The following is an 18,330-nucleotide window of genomic DNA, read 5'->3' as shown; positions in this document are numbered from 1 at the left end:
ACCTGATTGTGTTCTAGGAGAGTCTAAACTAAGAAAAGCATACCTCAGATACACAGAGCAAATTATATTGTCTGGATAAATCAAATTTCTCCAATAGCTGCTGTTTGGGGTTTACATATTTTGGCGTTTATTTGGCATATGAACATGCAAATCTTTTAAACACAAAACTGCCAGCAGAGGCTTGATGATGCAACAAAATCTTGCTATTTCATGGTATGTTAGCTGTGGAGGGTATTATGATGAACTTCTTTGAAAAGCTGAAAAATGTTTTTTCTGGGTTAATTTTCAGTCAGATCAGTAAATGAATCCAACTTATCATATATTGCTCAACAGTAGCAGGGGAGGGAGCTGCAGCCACAGACTATAATGCTTACTGGGCACCTGCACGGGCTTTGGTGGCCTTAATCAACTGACACTGATCCCACAGTGGTTAATACAAGCAAAAAGACCCCAGGTAAATACTTCAGGACTGCACTGCAGCTGGTTGTATGTTGAAACAGTTTGTCCATCAAGGACTGTTAGCTTAAATGGATCAAAGGAAGCACTTTGTCACCACTATGGGTAGAAAACTGAGGTATCGAGTAATTAGGGAAATTACCAAGTGAGGGCTTCAGGTAAAGCCCATATGGAATCCCCATTTCACTCCCTTTTACCAGTTTCTGTAGTAGAGTATTTTCAAAAACAGACTAGAAAAATGTGAAAAAAAGTTTAATGATGACTTACAAATATACAATACTTACATTTTCAAGAGTTACAAAAACGGCATACTACAGAAACCAAAAGCTTCCCCCAACCTTTGGAGGAACATTTCCTAGTTACTTATTTACAAAGAAAAATTACAGTCACTTTTCATAGTGTCACATGTTTACATATAAATATTTCTCAGTTGAAAAATATCTTGCAGCTTACCCAGAAGCAGTTTTTGCAGTCTGAGCCTTACATCATCTATCAGATCAAAAATTCTATCACACCCTTAAGCTGACATGACACAGCATTCTTATAATTTAACCTTTGTTAATTTAGCCTTTGTTTGAAAATACGTACAACCCAGATGGCTAAAATGAGGCATAGTTGAGATTTCACCTAATGTATTATGTATTGCTCATGATTTGGTAAAATGGCATAGGCTACCTTTTTTAATTAGGTTGGTGATGTGACTTTAGAAAAAGGTGGTCTAATTTCCTTAAGGTATTTATAAGTTCTTCCTGAAAGGAATTTAAAAGAATATAACATGTCCTCTGCAGGACACTTTTTCACATAATGAAACTTTGTTAATAAATTCTTCCTTCTCTATGTACAGTTCTTACTCCTAGTAAGAGACAAACTGAGCACATTTTCCAAAGTCTGTTCATTTCCATCATTTTTTTGATGTTGTATGTTTCTTAGATTGTAGTTTATTTAACCCAACATTTTAAAACTTTCTTCTACCTGAGAGCAAACATTAGTATTTCTTAGTCTGTGTGTACTTGAGAGTCTTGTTATAGATTAGAATACTTGCGGTAATACAGCCAAAACACATCCAGTCTGTTTTTGACACTTTCATTATGTGAGTATACCAATACTTTCATGATTTTCAGGCCATATAATTTCAACATGTGACCTCAACAGAATTTTCATCTAGCTGAATGTAGTTTGGGACTACACATTTATAACTGATAGCTTTTAATTAAAACTAAGTAGCTCCAGAGTATTAGTTATAGTTCAGTTCCAGATCTTTTTATATTCAAAACCAGAAAATACATGCCATCAATAGCTGTGAACAGAGTTCAAAAAGTGTCTTCCAGCATTACAGTATTTCCCTACCAAAAGCTTACTCCACAGACAAAATACACTCCAAGTTCAAGCATCTTTAAAGAATGCCTGTGTTCTGGACTTTCTTCGTGCAAGAGCTTCTTGTTTTTTTCTTTCAATCTCCTCTTGAGAACATTTTCTATTTTTTTGTTCTACCACAGACACTGTAAATAAAAAAAACATGTATTAGGAGCTTCAGGTTTGTTCAATAAGTATTTTAACTTAGCCATTTCCAGTGTTTGAAGATCTATGGCAGGAGCACACTATTCTGATACACTAGGCACCCAAGTTAAAAAAGGCTCATCTATCCTGTCCCCTAGGCAGGAAGGGGGCAAGATGCATGACCTTTGTAGTGCTACTGATTACTACCTCCCAATGAAAACACTGGGATGCACACATTTGCTTCAAGGAAATTTTACTTGGGTGCCCTTCAAGTGAACCTTATGACATCAGAGTCAACATAGGAGATGGTGATGGATTAAGAAAATTAAGGCTATCAGAGTGAAAAGGGCTCTACAATTTAGTGAGTTAGGCAGAGATATGAACATGGAGATATTATAGATACAGGGGTCAGATACAGTACAGGTGTCACACAAATAAAACAAGATAGGTTGAAAAAAGGTCAAAAGTAGCAATAAAAATTGGCAAAGGAGACAAGAACATGATAGCTAAGCATAGCATTTTATATGGTGTGTTACAGAACTATAAATTCCCATACTATAAAATCCTGACCTCACTGGAACAAACAGGAACACTCCTTGAACATATCAATAATTTTACCATTTTTTATACACCAATTTCCAATTAATGTATTTTTCATAAGTATTCGAAGTGAATAAATAGAACAAAGAGTATATTTGTTTCTCACAAAAAAGTGTCCATGAAAAATTAAATAGCAATTTTCAAAAGGACCACTTAATATCAATTTTTTGGTTAACGCCCTTTCCCTTAAAATTTAAGATGAAGCAAGCTATGGTTTATCTGTACAGAAAATCTATGCTATTTTCATTCATTCCCTTACTCTCTAGAACATTCCACAGAATAACTAGTTATCTCTCTGCTTTTTTCCCCTTATAATCCAAAATTGCTACTTTCCATTTATATGCTTCTCTGCTGGGGAAGAAACATAAAATATTCATTCTTCAATAATTGATTGTTTTGTTGCTTTTGCAACACTGCTTCTTTATAATGGAGGTTAATACAGGACACTTTTAAAGGCATGTTTTATCAGAAAAAATATTGATTAAAACCTTGCCAAGCTGTGAGATCAAGTAAAAATAAGACTGACTGGTACTTGACTGGTTCTCCATTTCCCCAGTAAGTAACACTGAGCATGGAATATTACTGATGGTCTCTTGGGAATAAAGAAGTGACTGACCTCTCTTCTGGATGAAAGGGCATCTTAGTATTTGGACTGATAACACAACAATATTTCACTGGCAATTTCAGCCACAGAGCAAACAACAGAGGCTGAGCTCTGAAAAGTATCAAGTGATTTGAGGTTCCAAATTCCAGGTGTACAGTAGTATAAAGAAACTGGCATTCCATATCACCTGGTGTCTTCTTCCCCTGTCCCATCATTAACTAGGGTTTTACTATGCATCAAAATACCAGTATTTTTAAGTAATGGTTTAAGAAAATGGTATGCTGAGTGCTGCATCAGCCTATAATTGATCCTAGGGAACCTGAGTGTCTATGGAGAGAGGGTGTGAGGTATTTAGAGAAGTGGAAGGGAAACAGGTGTCCTGAAGGACAGGAATTCAAGATATGCATCAAGACAATTTAATTTTTGAGAAAATGAAGTCCAGATTCTCCTTAGAACATCTGCTAACACCTTAACTGAATAGATGAATACTGAAGCCTGTTTTAAGCTGCAGTACAGTATGAATTTCTCTGACATTCTGACTACAGAAAGGGAACAAACAGTCTAACAGTGATACAATAAAGACAAATACCTGATGTAGTCTGTGCAAATGACTCTGAAAGATGCCTCTTGAAAGGTGATTTCTTATTGTCAAGCTTGCGGTGCAAAGTGACATTCACCTGATTCTTGCTTCCTTCCAAATCCTGCAGAGTAATTCCAATGCCAGAATGATTCCCTGAACTCTCAGACCCTACATGATGACCACCCTGAGAATTGTTAATCTTTTGGAACTTAAACTTTGAAGGCACAAGTGAAGTTTTGTTACCAGAGGTGCTACTTGGAATCTTTCCCGCATTATACAAGAAATGTGAACTGTCGAGTGCTTTTCTACTAAAAATATCTACTGCATTAACAGGACTTACTTCAGAACCTGTCTCTCCTGCTGGCACAGAATTTGACCTGTACCATTTCCCTGAAACAGTCTTTGCAGTATCTTCAGAAGTATCTTGATTACAGTTTTTAGGGAGTGTGTATTTACACTCCACAGAAGGACCCGAGATTGCAGTCAGAGGATTTGAGATGTTCTTACAGTTCATGACATGACCTGTTGTAGCCAGCCCATGCACTGTCTTTGATGAATTCCTACAGGCATCATTTAGTGAGAGAGCCTCTTGTTTTGCATTAGTTTTTTGCACCAAGAGGAGATTGGGTAGTCCTTGTTTAGATGCTGGGAAACTGTTATCAGCATTTGATCTGGAATTAATACTACCTCCTTGAATAGTTTTAATTTTTTCATTTCCTTGTTTAACATCCTGGCTTTGAGTTTGCTTTTCTATATCATCACACACCTGATATAACAATTCATCATCCTCACAGTTTGCATCCCAAAGACTATCGGATCCACAAAACATACCTAGTATCTCATCAGAGAATTTCGGTTCATTCCAGTCATCAAATGACAGAGGACATTTCTTTGGTATTTCAACTTGATTTGAGTGACCTGTATTACCTTGGTTAACCACTTTGGTTAGACCATTAGGTTTCATGTTGGTAGAAACACTAGATGACTGACAGGAAATAGTATGAGTGTTATTCCCAGGTTTTCCTGCTGATTGTCTATGAGGATTAAATCTTGAAGGAAAAAGAAGAAGAGCATCGCTTTTAGGCTTAGTAGATTCATTTCCAGTCTCCATTTCAGATTGCACTGAAACAGGAATATGGTTCAAATCACTGTTTTGGGTACTCTTCCAAACAGATTTAGTTTTATCTGGTTTAACATCACATTTACCATGCAAGGCCTTGGTCTCTGTCTTGGCGTTTTCTGTCTTACATGGCTTTTGTAAAGACCATGATTTTACATGTTGTGAGTTTTTACTAGAATGTTTCAAAGGTGAATACTGCAAACTGTTAGATTTGCTCATAGTCCCCAAAAGAGTTACTGAATTGCCACTACTTCTTTGCTTTGCTCTGCTAGCATCACTGAAATCACGCACAAATGGATTTGCAGGAATTTGTGGTGGTTCTTCAGTACTTAGCAGTTCAGGATTTTGGGTTATTTGCATCACAAAAGAGTCATCTGCCAAAAGATCTGTATCCCAGTCATCAAAGCCATCATTAACTACTCCAGCAAGCTTAGCAGAGGCCACCAATTGTGTCTTCAAAGTAGGAGGATTTTTTTTGGTCAGGGTGTCAGTATCAGCTTTTGGTACATTCTGGTCCATGCTTCCTACTGCAAACAGAGTATCTTTTTGATATGCCTCGGAATTACCATGCTGTGTCTCTTCAACTTTCTCAGGAAGATTCTCCTCCTCCAACGTACTTTTAATTTTATGAAAACTATTATTTAAAGAAATATCTGACAGTCCTTGGCTCAACTGTCCGCTGCACTTCTGGGTAGAAGAGTCAAAAAGAGCATGAAGGGCTACTTCAGCCTCAAGGTCTACAGACTTTTGACTGCTGGACTGACAGGGCTCTGCCACAGGGATGCCAATGCCCTGTCCAACTGGTTTCAGGGACGCAGTAGGATCTGCTTCAGATCCTTCACCAAGGAGTGATTTCTGGTTCTTCGTATTCATTTCATCTTTAGAATTACTTGAAGACTCTGAGGTGCTCTGGATGAAGTTGTGACCAAGCTTCTCCTGTTCCTGAACAGCATCTAACTCTACTAGATTTTTATCAAACTCCTTAGCCAATTTCATGAGTTCCTCTTCAGGATTTTTTATTTTAAGATCTCTGGATTAAAAAGAAAATACAGAAAATAAAGTCAGAGCTACTGAGAAAGTTTGGCCAAGTTCAGTTACATGACCCTATGAGCTGCTCATTCTATAGTTTAACAACTACAAAGGTATGACTAAATCCCACTGCTTCCAATATGCAGTCAATATACACCCCCTGCAAGAAGACATAACAAGCCCACAGTTAAAAGCATTCTATATGCTAATGTACAATTATATGGTTCATTATACATAGAAGACCACATAATCTTCTTCATGAAAGTCCAGCTATGATGAGCAAGAAAAAACTGTAACTTACCTTGTACAACTTAACTTTGTCCTAGCTCGCCCTTTTACTACTATAGGTGTACAGGGGATAGCATCCTCACCAATCCATGTTCCTAAAAGGGAGTCTTCATTACAGCCTGCTTTTTCATCCTGAATAATTAGATTTATTCAGGAAATTAGAAATTAGATTATTAATTTATTTAGAAATTTATTTCAGATAAAGACTGGATTAGACACACATCTTACATTAGTTAAAAGTTGCTAAACTAAATAAACTGGATAAAGCCTGTTGAAAAGCACAGATAAGAGCAAAAACAAGTTAAGTGAGATTACTGCAACATTGTCCACTGATAGTTGCATCACTTTAAGTATATCAATTTAAAGCAGAACTTCAATTAAAATAACTGAATTATACTTTTGGCACGCAAGTCTAGTAGTCTAATTCAGGTTTACACACATTCATGTTACAAGCAGTCATCTAGTTTACTTTAGTATACTACTAAGGAGCTTGCTGAGGCCAGCAGCACAAACAAATTAGAGACCTTAAAATAAATTACATTCTGTATGCTTACAGAAAAAAATCTGACTTCTTCCACTACAACTAATTTACAAAAAGAGCCTTTAAACAGAATTAAGTGACATTTAGAAACTAAATGAAATTGTTTCAGAGCTTCAAAGTTCAGGCTTGAATTTGAATTCTGAAATGAAGGAGATACAATACTGTGATGAATTGTTTAGAGGGGCAGAGCAATGGGATGTAGGAAATTACTGTGTGTAAGCCAGCAAAAGTAATTTGAACTTTACTAACTAGGGTAGTTTTAAATAGGTTATCTTATTCTTAGTAAATTTAACATTTTTTAAAATTTATTTTTGTTTAAAAAAGAATATAAGCAGCAGATTACATTTATGGCAGAACTGTAATTATTTAAAAGGCATGCAGTGGCACTCCTTATCAATGACTTTCCAATTCTTTTAGTAAAATTTATCACAAATACGCTAAACAGTAAATATATTTTAAACAGCAAATATATTTTAAACAGCCCTGTCAAAAAAGCAGGCATGTTTTGCAAGCTAAATACTACAGATCTATTTTAGGAATTAAATGTTTTGTTCTTGTACTTCAAATGCAACAGAACTTTGGTTTTGACTTTCTGGGCTGTGGACATCAGGTTCATGGCAAGAGGGAAAGGGCAAGAGATACTGGGGTAAAGAGGAAAATTATTTATAGTATTGAAGCAAGGTTACTATGTTTATATTACTGCAAAATATCTCTCATCTTGGTCATCAAAAATCAGCAGTCAATCAAGACTCTTCAAAATGCTTAAAAACAACTGCCAAGTCAATCTAGTATTTGAAAAAACTCTTACCTTTTAACAGATGAGTAATTAAGGGTAAATAAACAGTATTCTTAAGACCAAGGGCAGCAATTTGCATTCTGAAAGTAAAGCTTTCCAAAATAGAGCTGCTGCAAGTCTCTTCATGTGCCCTTTTCTACAGCATCTGTGACTCACACAACAATCAGTAAATGCTATGCTTACTATTTTAATTCAATCCTGTTCTATAAACTAGTTTTCTATATGCCCAACTCTTACCATGACACTACTGTAACTAAAACAAGGCTAAGGCTGAAACACTACTCTCTTTTGATTAGTGCACATGCACAGCATTGTTTTAGAAAGTTACGATTACCTGAGGAGCAATACGATTAACAATTTCCGAAATTTCTACCGCGCATCTACTCGTAGTCTGCTTGCTTTTTCCATTGCCTATGAAAACAAACAAACTTCTTGAAATTTTGAATAATCTATCCAGTTTATGAAGTGCAGTACATCTCAAATAATTCAAATAAACCTATAGACATGGGAGCTTGATTCAGTGCTGTATTGAAGAATTTATGGGTTTTTAATGAAAGTAAAATCAAACAACCATTATAAGAGAAAATAACCTTTTAACAAGAAATCGTTTATAACTTTTGCTACACTCCCACTGCATGCCTCAAACAGATGTCCTGAAGTCTGGATTTTAGTATTACCTAATCTGTGTGCAACTGGTGAATGAGAATCCCAAAAGATTTCTTGCTGTGTCTCAGTGTCATTAATAGGAGAGCTGAAAGTAGGTATTCGGGATTTTCTACTCAATGATCTCTTTGGTGTTTTATGTAAACATGGTTCTGTGTAAAAAGAAAGAGGATCTTTATTAGAAAACAACAAATAAGAGACAAAAATCACTTAAAACACAGAACAGGTCAAGGCAAAAGAAAATGCATTAGGAACGTCAAGAATAAAAATCAAGTTCACACTCACCAGGATTCCTTTACTCACAACAGGAATACTGTACAAAACTAGATATGAAATACAGGACTCTTAGCTTTGCCAATCATATCTCCACAGAGATAAGAGAAAATTACATGATACTGACACCTTTCCACCCAAGATCCGATTGTAAGGATGTCAGTTCTTACATTGACTTAATCTTATATTAAGAGAAAAATTATGTATACCTCTATAAGAGAATATTTTGTATTCTTGCTTGCTTTGTGTCTTTCACCCGGACTCTGAGCTGAACTACTATTTTAATGGGCATCCAAACTATTCTGGGTCATAACCTACATTTGTCTATATTTCCTCCCCTGGGCCCTTCCAGCTAGGACTATTAAAAGCAGGAATGTAGGTATACAAAACCTGCTTGCAACTGCCTTTGATCAATAAGTGAACTAAACACCCTAAGTGAAACTCAGCTAGTCACCCCTACCCTTTAGAAATGATGCTGTAGATGTGAAAGCCTAGAGAAATAATTTAGAAGATGCTATTACTATGGGAGGAATATCTTAGAGGATGTTTTGCCCTGAAGTGCCTAGCATGGCCATAAAGGTTTTATCCTCTCCTCAGTTAGTTCTCAGTATTTGCTGTGGGAATCACAGAATACGTCAGGGTGGAAGGCACCACAGTGGGTCACCTTGTCCAACCTCCCCCTCAAACAGGGTCATCCCAGAGCACACACCACAGGATTGTGACCAGGTAGTTCTGGAATATCTCTCCACACTACCTGTGACCAGGTAGTTCTGGAATATCCACACTCTCTCTGGGCAACCCGTTCCAGTGCATGGTCACCATACAGTACAGATCTTCCTTATATTTAGGTGGAACTTCTTGTGCATCATTTTCTGCCTGTTTCTTATGCTAGTGCTCAGCACCACTGAGAATAGCCTGGTCCATCCTCTTTGCACCCTGCCTTTAGATATTTACACAGATTGATGATGTGCCCTGTTTTCTCTTTGCAAGGCTAAACAGATCCAACTCCCTCAGCTTTTCCTCATAAAAGACATTCTCCAAGCCACTAACCAACTTTGTAGCTCTCTGATGGACCTGTTCCAGGAACTCCATGTCTTTTGTCCTGAAGAGCTCAGAACTGGTCACAGTATTCCAAACGTGGCCTCACCAGGGCTGAACAGAGGAGCAGGCACACCTGCCTTGCCCTGCTGGCAATGCTCTTCTTAACGCACACCAGGTACCATTGGCTTGCCTGGCCCCCGGGGCACACTGGCTCAGCCTGCCCTTGACAGTAACAGCCCCTTCCCAGGGCACGCGAGCCGGGCGAGCTGAGATTTACACCGCACCAACCCCTCCTCACGGCTCAGCCGCGCCTCCCCCGCGGATTCGAGAGACGGCGGGCAGGGCCGGAGCCCCCAGGCCGTACCTGCAGCGCGGGGCGAGCACACCGCCGCCTCCCCGGCGGGCAGGCCTCGGCCCGCACCACGTTCCACCGGCCCCTCCTCCGCGGGGAGCTCCGCCCGCCGCCGCGTCAGCTGCTCCTCGCCCCCGCTGCGCCTCCTCAGGGCGGCGGGCCCGAGGGACAGCCCCCTCCGCCGGCTACTGGGCATGGCGGCCGGTAAGGCGGCACCGCACCGGTCCCGCTACCGACGGCACCGCCATTTTGCCGGGCTAGCGAGACTACCGCCAATTGGCCGCCGCCGTGCCGCCTCAAGCGGCTATTGGCCCCGCGCTGTGGAGGCGGGCGGATGGACGGGCTTTCGGACGCGGCGGAGAACTGAGGCCCCGCCCCGCCGGCCGTGAGGCTCTGCCGGGTCCTCCTGCCCCGCGCTGCCGCCACCGTAGAGTGGTGACACCCGGCTGTCCCTACAGCTGGGGGAGGAAAAGCTCAGCCATGGGCAGAGAGGCAGGATGTGCCCTCCTGCGGACTCTTGCTGTCGGCTTGGCCTGAGGTGCCTCGAATATACCGTTAGGAAATTCTGGCCTGATACCTTGGTGGGTGGAAATGCTACTGTGCGGGAGGGCAGGAAGGCTCTACAGAAGGATCTGAGACAGACTGGATTGATGCGCCAAGACCAATAGTTTGAGGTTCGACAAGGCCAATTGGGGGGTTCTACACTTTGGCCAGAACAGCCCCATTCAATGATAGAAGATGGGGGATGAGTGGCTGGAAACGGGATCCAGCAAAAGGACCTGGGGGTGGTGGTCACTGGCAGCTGGACATGAGCCAGCATGTGCAGAGGTGGCCAAGGAGGCCTGTGGCATCCTGGCCTGTATCAGGAACAGTGTGGCCAGCAGGAGCACAGGGGAAGGGCACCAGGGGAAGTGATTCTTCCCCCATTGATGAAGCGGCACCCCAACTGCTGTGTCAAGTTCTGGACCCCCCAATTCAGGAAGGACATGGAGGTGCTGCAGCGAGCCCAGTGTAGGGCAATGAAACTGGTGAGGAAACAATGAAACTGAGTCAAAGAAACAATTCTTACAAGGAGCAGCTGATGGAGCTGGGGGTGTTTAGCCTGGAGAAGAGTATGCTCAGGGGTGACCTACTTACTCTTTACAGCTCCCTGAAAGGACCTTGTAGCCCAGTGGTGGTCAGTCTCTTCTTCCAGCCAACCAGCAGCAATATGAGAGAAAATTTCATGAATCTTTGCCAGGGGAGGTTTGGGTTGGACATCGGGAGGAATTTCGTCACAGGAAGAGTGGTTGCATTAGAATGGGCTGCCCAGGGAGTCACAGTCCCTGTAGATGTTTAAGGAAAGTCTGGTTGTGGCACTTAGTGCTGTGGTCTAGTTGACATGTCAGTCATAAGTTGGACTCAATGATCTCAGAGGAATTTTCCAATCTAATTGAGTCTGTGATTCTGTGAAACCCATCAGGCATAAATCATTTAATCCCAGTGAGGCAGGTGATGCTGGTGAAGAGAGGCTTACAGAACCTAAATTTGGTAGATAAGAAATTAGCTTGGGGTTCCTGAGGGACTGTGATACTACATCATTATTTTAAGCAATATAAATGCAAACATATGTATATGTTATGTAACAATGCAAATATTTCCTCTCTGAGCCTCTAAAAATAAATATAAAAACATATCTATTAAGCATATAGGGTCAAGGAGTGAACTACTCTGTCTTTTTTTTTTCCCTGGTTTTCATTTAATTTAATGGGAATACTTTGGGATAATTCTTAATTTGTAACATGTAAGCAGTGGGTTTCAGGGTGGATCAGGAGTAAGAAGTTTTGAAGTCACTAAAGACTGATTTCCTGAGCCATGAAACCTTTTCTTTTCACCTGAGGCCTCAGGCAAACAATATTCTTTTTCACTTCTCCATTCTCATGTGTAATTAAAGCCAAGAGAGCACATTTTAACAAGAAAAAAATAGGTACTATGTATTAAATAGAGAAACAATATCACATATGTAGCAAATTTATAGCAAGCACAGAAAGTTGTGACATTTGAGTAGTTAACTTGTTTATGCCAGACCTGTAAAGTATTGAGCAGACTGTAAAATATAAAGAGGACTGAAAAAGCAAGTCAAGATTTTGGCTTCAAAATCCATCATAGATATCTGAACATTGCTACTGTCTTGTAATCATACCAATGTGGGTAGGTCTGTACATCAGCATGAAGTGTGGCAAAGCTGTGCAGGATATTTTCATTGCCAGTTTGCACTATAGTTATTAAAAAATGGCTTCCCTGGACTTCATGCAATAGGCACTATGTAAGGTACCTGCTGCTTATTTATGGTTGGAATAGATACTGAGAAGAAATTTTGTACAGTAGCAGCAGATACATCTTAAGGGAATGCAAAACACTGAAACTGACACACTTACTAGAAAGTACTACTAGATCTTGATGTCTCCTACCACTTTCTGGCAGCCTTTTAGCAGCTGGGTACTGTACAGTGGTCTACCTTGTATTTCTTTCTGTTAACAAGCATAAATCTACCTTGTATTTCTTTCTGTTAACAAGCATAATCTGAAATACTGTCATCAGTAATGAAAATTAAGTAACATCTGTCATATTCACTGAATGTTACAAATTTTGCAGTGCCTTCTTTGATTTCTTCCTTTCTCTGAGCTCATTGTTCACTAACCCCATTCATAAAATGTGAATATTTGCCACAGGTCTTTCACACATTTGTGAGGTTTTACTCATGCAGTAAAAGCATTTTGGAGAAAAAATAGAAGCATATTTAACATGTGTTTCATTCTGCATGGGAGATCTTTTTGCATCAATTTAAGCCTGTGTAACGTTGTGTTACCAAAAGATGGCAAAACCCAAAATAATCTCTACGTATAGATAAGATAAACAGATTTATAATGGGAAAGAAATCCCACTTTCCTAATGAATAAAAGTGTGTGTATGTTACTGCAGCTTAAGAACTCAACTCTGAGCTGATACTGTTTATTAAGTTTAGGAATGTAGTGTTAGAAGTCTGTGATGTTGGAGGGTTTCTCTGTGGAGCTGTAGCCTCAAGGAGGGAGTTTGCATTCCCTTGGTGTGGCATGAGCAGCTGGATCAATGGCTAATTGTGGTGAGGCTGTGTTCCAGGGACTTGCAGCAAACTCCTAGTGTGCAGTTGTGAGTCCTACTTTCAAATCAAAAGGGATAAATAATGCAGGAGATTGAATGAATAATAAAGTTAGTTCAGTTTTTAATAGTAGTATAAACTGCCTGAGAACTTTTCACTGTATTTTATGAGACAAAATCTAAAATTAAATTAAATGAATGTGGCAGATCTGAGAAGTTTCCTAAGAATTTCCCACTGGTGTAATGAATTCATTGAAAAAAGGACTGAGAAAGTCTCATTTTTAAAGTCCTTTGAACCCAGAACTTTTAAGTGAGGATTTTTATCTTGGACGGAATATGTCTCATTAGTGAGTTTTTCAAAATATCTAATGTATTGCATAAATATAACAAAGAAAGGGAAGTGACTATGTTAATCTTTCATTCTTGTTAGGGCTGGGGAAAAGGGAAAATCAATAATAATGATTTCAATGAAAATATCAAGAATGAGTATGGAAGTTATTATAAACAATGAAATTAATTTGAAAAATACTGCTTTTTTTCTAGTATGTTTTTAAATGCTCTGTGATGTTTTCAAAGTGAGCAGTCTTTCATTTTGAAATTAATTTCTTTTCAACCACTGGAAATGAAAGAAGCAAAACACACACATGTTCATAATTTATCTCCAATGAAAACATGTGTCTATGCATTTTGATCACCTGAGACCAGGTGAAGAAGCAAATTCTCCAAGCCATATTTTCTGTGGTTAATTTGTTTTTAAAATGGTGTGGGTACAAACTCTAAAACTCAGGACAATTATATGGTACTTTAAAACATGTTTTCTCCTAAGGAAGGAGCAGTTAAGTAATGTCTATGTACCTATATGTCTCATGTGTTTCTACAGAGGGAGACTCAGCAAAGCTCAGGGATTGCAGATGGGCACTGAGAGATGTAACTCAGGGAACCTGATCTCTTCTAGCCAGCTCTTCCCCTTCAGAGCCAGCTTGGGTGTTTCTCTGCTGCACTGCCTCACCTGCTATGTCTGGTTTCATAGGAGATAATAGTACTTACTGTAGCATGGATTGTCCTGGGGAAAACTAAGGAGTCATGGTACAGCAGTGAGGGGAACTATATGAACAGAGGAGAGAATTTAGATGCTTAATGTAAGATGCATTTATAAATACATCTTTGTCCCTGTGACCCCAAACAAAAATTAACCAAGATACCTTTATAACATTTAACTATGAAAGTACAATATTTTCCACCTTTTCTCATCCCAGAAATCCTGCTTATCCACGTGTTATCTTAAGAAGCCTTGGAATGTTTGCTAAAATTGAGCACTGTGTGATTACATGAGTTAACAAGAAGAGATTTGTGTTTCCTTGCTGGTTTTGGGACCTTAGGAAAAACTGAGAGAATATCTGAAATGTCACCTTAATGGATAATATTTTTTTCCATCCATAGAGGAAGGCAGGCATCATGTGTGTATTTTTGCTTTTATTAATAGCATTTTGATAGTACAGTTATAAAAGCTTGTCCTTGGCTTGCCTTGAAATATCATACTGACTTTACTTATTATAGAATGTTACTTTAATTTTCCAAGGTGAAGTGCTCGCAGAGCAGAAACTGGTGAGGAAAAAAATATGGCCATAACAGTTACATATACCTTTAATTTTAAAGTGCTGTCCAGAAAGGTTTGCAGCAATTTTTGCTGATGCATAAATTGACCTAGACAGTAAATGATACATGACCTTAAAAATACCTGAAGTAGCCTTGCTTGGGAATTTTTAGTAGAGAGCTATTATATGTCAGAGTAATTTACACAAGCCTAGTTTATACTTTTGCATTCTCTTTTCCTCCCTCTCTCTCTGCCATGCCATCCAAGAACCATAGAAGCATTAAAAATATTTTACATCTATTTCTTTCTTTTTTTCCCCTCTTCTTATCATAGAGCTTCATCTTAATTTATTAATCACACTCAGAACATCTCATCAAATGTGGGACTAAAATGTGGCTCACAAAGACCTGATCCAGCAGAGCACTTAAGTACCTGCATAACTTCATTGCAATGACATTTTCCATTGCTCATTAACTGGAATTTAAAGAAAGTTTTCCGTTGCTTGGTGTCTGGGCATTTAGAGGTAATTGTCAGCCAAAATGGCTGAGCTATTTAGAAGAATTAGGTCAGGCAATGAACAGACTACAAGTTGCAGAGATCTGTAGGGAGCACTGGAGGTTCAGACCCCTGGCAGAAAACTGGAGATAGTCGTTGGGAGGGCCTTTCAGGTATTTATTGTAATGTAGACTTAATTCCACAGCTCTTGTCCAGGGATCAGAGTGAACTGCATTGAGGAGAAGAGTCAGGGTTGTGCAAGACAGAGGAGACTTATGCCTTAAACCTTAGCTGGGCCAGTCAGTTTCAGTGCACTGCTGCCTAGATACAGCTCAACAGCTTCGTCTGGAACAGGTATGATCACTTGGGCACATCAGTGTTATGCTGGCTTGCACTGAGGAATTATCAGGAGGAGTCTTGAGGCAGTCATCACCCATCCACTCAGTTATTTGCTGTGTCTCTCCTTATGCCAAGGAGCTTTCAGAGTGTCTCGCAGTTTTTTACTCATGTCCATACTATTATTGTTTGCTGTGGCATGGAGGATGTGCTCTCCCAGCTGAGATGCATCCTCTGCTACCTTATTATTAATATATGAAGAGAAGATATAAACAAGGATCAAAAACTGTTAATAGAAATTATGGCAGCAAGATTTTCTTTTGTTTTGTTTTGCTTAAATCTGTTGATCCTGCTATATTATAGCTCCGGGCTATCAAGTGGTGACAAATAGGTTTTCTGTTCTCTTCTCTTAGTTTCTGGAATTTTTTTATTCCTTATAGGAAAACAAGTTAGAGAGTTCTTTAAAGAACAAGAAAGAATGATTTCCAGTTTGTTTGGAAAGCCTGGCAAATGTGGCTCTACTATATATCCTGTAGATTTTTTTTTTCATCAGTGACAAAAACTAAGCTGTATTTCAGACCTCAACTTGCTAAAACTCTCACACGCTACAGTGTAAATTAGTGAAGCATTTTGTCAGCTACCAAACACAAAGCAGTGGATGGTGAGAGAGGAGAGCTTTTTGATCATGAATTCTGGTGAAGAAAATACGCACTGCTTATTTATTTAAAGCAGGTTTAGCTTTTGATGATACATCTGTTCCAGGAGAATGTTTAGCCTAAATAGCTTACTAAAAAATCAATGATCAAACTAGTATGAAGTTCTCCAAATGCAGTCATTCTCTCTGTTTCTCCAATATACTCAGCAATTTCTGGATAGATTATTTTTGTGTCGAGGGAACATTGCTTGCAATTGAAAAAACAATTTCTGTTACCAAAGTGCCTTTTTTGAGGCTTTCATTTTATAAATTCTATGCATTATCCTTTGAGCCTGTATTCCATTAACTATAAGTCAAGTTTACATGGAAATGCTTAACAGTGAAGTCTCCCTATTCCATGTGTGTGTGTTACTCTTATTATGCAACATAAACTTCTGCTGATTTTAATGTTGGAGTGATTAGAAGTTACCATCTCCCAACAGTGGTTTTGTAATCACTGTATAATGATTTGAAGTCTAGGACTAGTTCCTCATGGCCCTACAGGTGCCCTAACTGCCATTGTTAGTTGTTTTGGTGACAAGATTCAAGCTAGTACTGGATATGGAGGTTTGACTTGGAATTTTAGAGCCCTGGTTTCAGGAATGAAGCAAGAGAAAAATTTATGTTTCTGATGCCTGACTTGTTTTCTGGTGGAAGAATTTCTTTCTCTGGAATGATTGCTTCATCAAGCATTCCTTGGGGAATGACACCTTCCTTAAAGCAGGATTGAGTTCTGGGCCCAGTGTCCCTTCCAGCTTTATATGCCATGGCTTGGTCATCTGAATTCATAGAGTGAGCAAACAAGTGCCCAGATAAGAATTAGACACCCTTTTGATTATTATTTTTTTCATTTATTTTCAGATGGCTTTTCCTTTTGTCGTGTTGTTCACACATAATGCCTCTGACTCTTCCTATGTCACACTACATCTTTGCAGTAATTTTCTGTGCTGTTCTGTCCCTCTGGATTTTACAGCCATGGATCAGAAAGGAAGTGCAAGCCCTAGCAGAAATAATAAATCCACTGCAGGTCTTGAAGGTACTAACTTCTGCAAAACAAAATACTGCCTCAATTTTGTTACAGGCTAGAAGGGGTAATCAAAGTGAAATACATTCATTGCGGAATTGGTTTGCAAAGCCTGTTTCTAAACCATTACACACACTTTCTAGATTTCTTTCCCCCACCCAAAAGAGTAAATAACACAACTGTGTCTTGCCTGGCCTGTAACACTGCACCCCATGCAGCTCTTGTGCAAGGATTGTTCCCAAACCAGGCCTATCTCATGAGATGGACAGGAAGTTATGTTTGCTTGGAAAGGGGTCACTGGATATTATGAATCTGGATAACACATTAACATCTGTGAAGGGCTGCACAATGCTCTACTTGTGGGTAAGGCAGGGAACCATCCACAGGTTTGCTGCACTGGATTGCTGGGAATCATGGTCATCTCCCAGCTGCCAAATTGCCCAGAAGTCTGTGGCATATGTCCAGAAGGTTGAGATGGTTGGTCTTTGCTGGAGTAATATGACATTTGAAAAAATATTTTAGGAACTGTCTTATAATAGCAGGTATTTTTAATCTGTGCAATCTATCTAATTAGGTTCAACCATGCCCCATTCCTTGTCTGATTGCCTGAGCATTTCCGCTTAACCAGAGAGGTTTATTCAATAAGGTGTCCTATAATGCTATTTCCTTCCCTGAGAGTATATGTTATCATCCCCAACACAGACTTAAGAATCCCTCTACTTTTTCTCTTATTTTGACATCCTCTGTCTCCATGGTAAAGCCCTGTGCTTTAGTTAGGAGTCATCTAGCTAAGGAGAAACCTAGGTGAGACTTTTGATCACATTAGTTTTATTTTTAAGAACCTCGAAGATTCTTAACAGACACAGCAAGTATAGAGCAAGCACAATATAGGTAGAATCCCCATAAATTTAATACAATCTGGTTAAATTATGGATTCAAATAGCTAACAAGACTAGAAATAATAAGAAATTAATACAGTTGCACAGGCAGTTGACTCACTCTTACTGTCATTTCCTTTTGGCTTTGGTCATGGGGATAACAAGGTAAGAAATAAGTGTTTCCTTTTATTGATTGGTTTGATAGTTGGAATAAAGACAATTTTTTTATATATGAAAAGGTCTTTTCTAACTTAATATTATGTTAATTAGAATGAATGTCTTTCTGAGCCTTATTTTCTTGTTCATTTGATCTAATTTGCTGATTGATTTTTAATTGCCTACCGAGAGATCT

General features: G+C 39.1%; 1 protein-coding gene across 1 annotated transcript; it reads right to left on the bottom strand.

Annotated features, from left to right (window-relative positions):
• Positions 1-695: 695 nt before the first annotated feature.
• On the bottom strand, positions 696-10,158 carry ETAA1 (ETAA1 activator of ATR kinase). Its single transcript, XM_071425051.1, has 6 exons — positions 9,853-10,158; positions 8,189-8,326; positions 7,846-7,922; positions 6,188-6,306; positions 3,747-5,887; positions 696-1,955 (listed from the first exon to the last, which is right to left on the bottom strand). Exons 1-6 carry the CDS (start codon positions 10,034-10,036, stop codon positions 1,840-1,842), a joined length of 2,775 nt encoding a protein of 924 aa, XP_071281152.1. The 5' UTR covers positions 10,037-10,158; the 3' UTR covers positions 696-1,839.
• Positions 10,159-18,330: the final 8,172 nt, after the last annotated feature.

The sequence above is a fragment of the Agelaius tricolor genome, unplaced genomic scaffold, assembly GCF_023055355.1.
Source record: "Agelaius tricolor isolate 1412-34295 unplaced genomic scaffold, bAgeTri1.0.p SCAF_1, whole genome shotgun sequence".
In the NCBI taxonomy this organism is placed as follows: Eukaryota; Metazoa; Chordata; class Aves; order Passeriformes; family Icteridae; genus Agelaius; species Agelaius tricolor.
Note: the sequence above shows the minus strand (reverse complement) of the source record. Positions and strands in the feature narration are given on the sequence as shown.

Bases quoted from the DNA above. Each gene is read 5' to 3' on its own strand.
- ETAA1 (XM_071425051.1), bottom strand. From the start codon at position 10,036: ATGCCCAGTAGCCGGCGGAGGGGGCTGTCCCTCGGGCCCGCCGCCCTG. The intron at 7,923-8,188 runs GTAATACTAAAA...TTGTTTTCATAG, and splicing joins ACCAGTTGCACACAGATTAG to GCAATGGAAAAAGCAAGCAG. The intron at 1,956-3,746 runs GTATTTGTCTTT...TTTTATTTACAG, and splicing joins ATTTGCACAGACTACATCAG to TGTCTGTGGTAGAACAAAAA.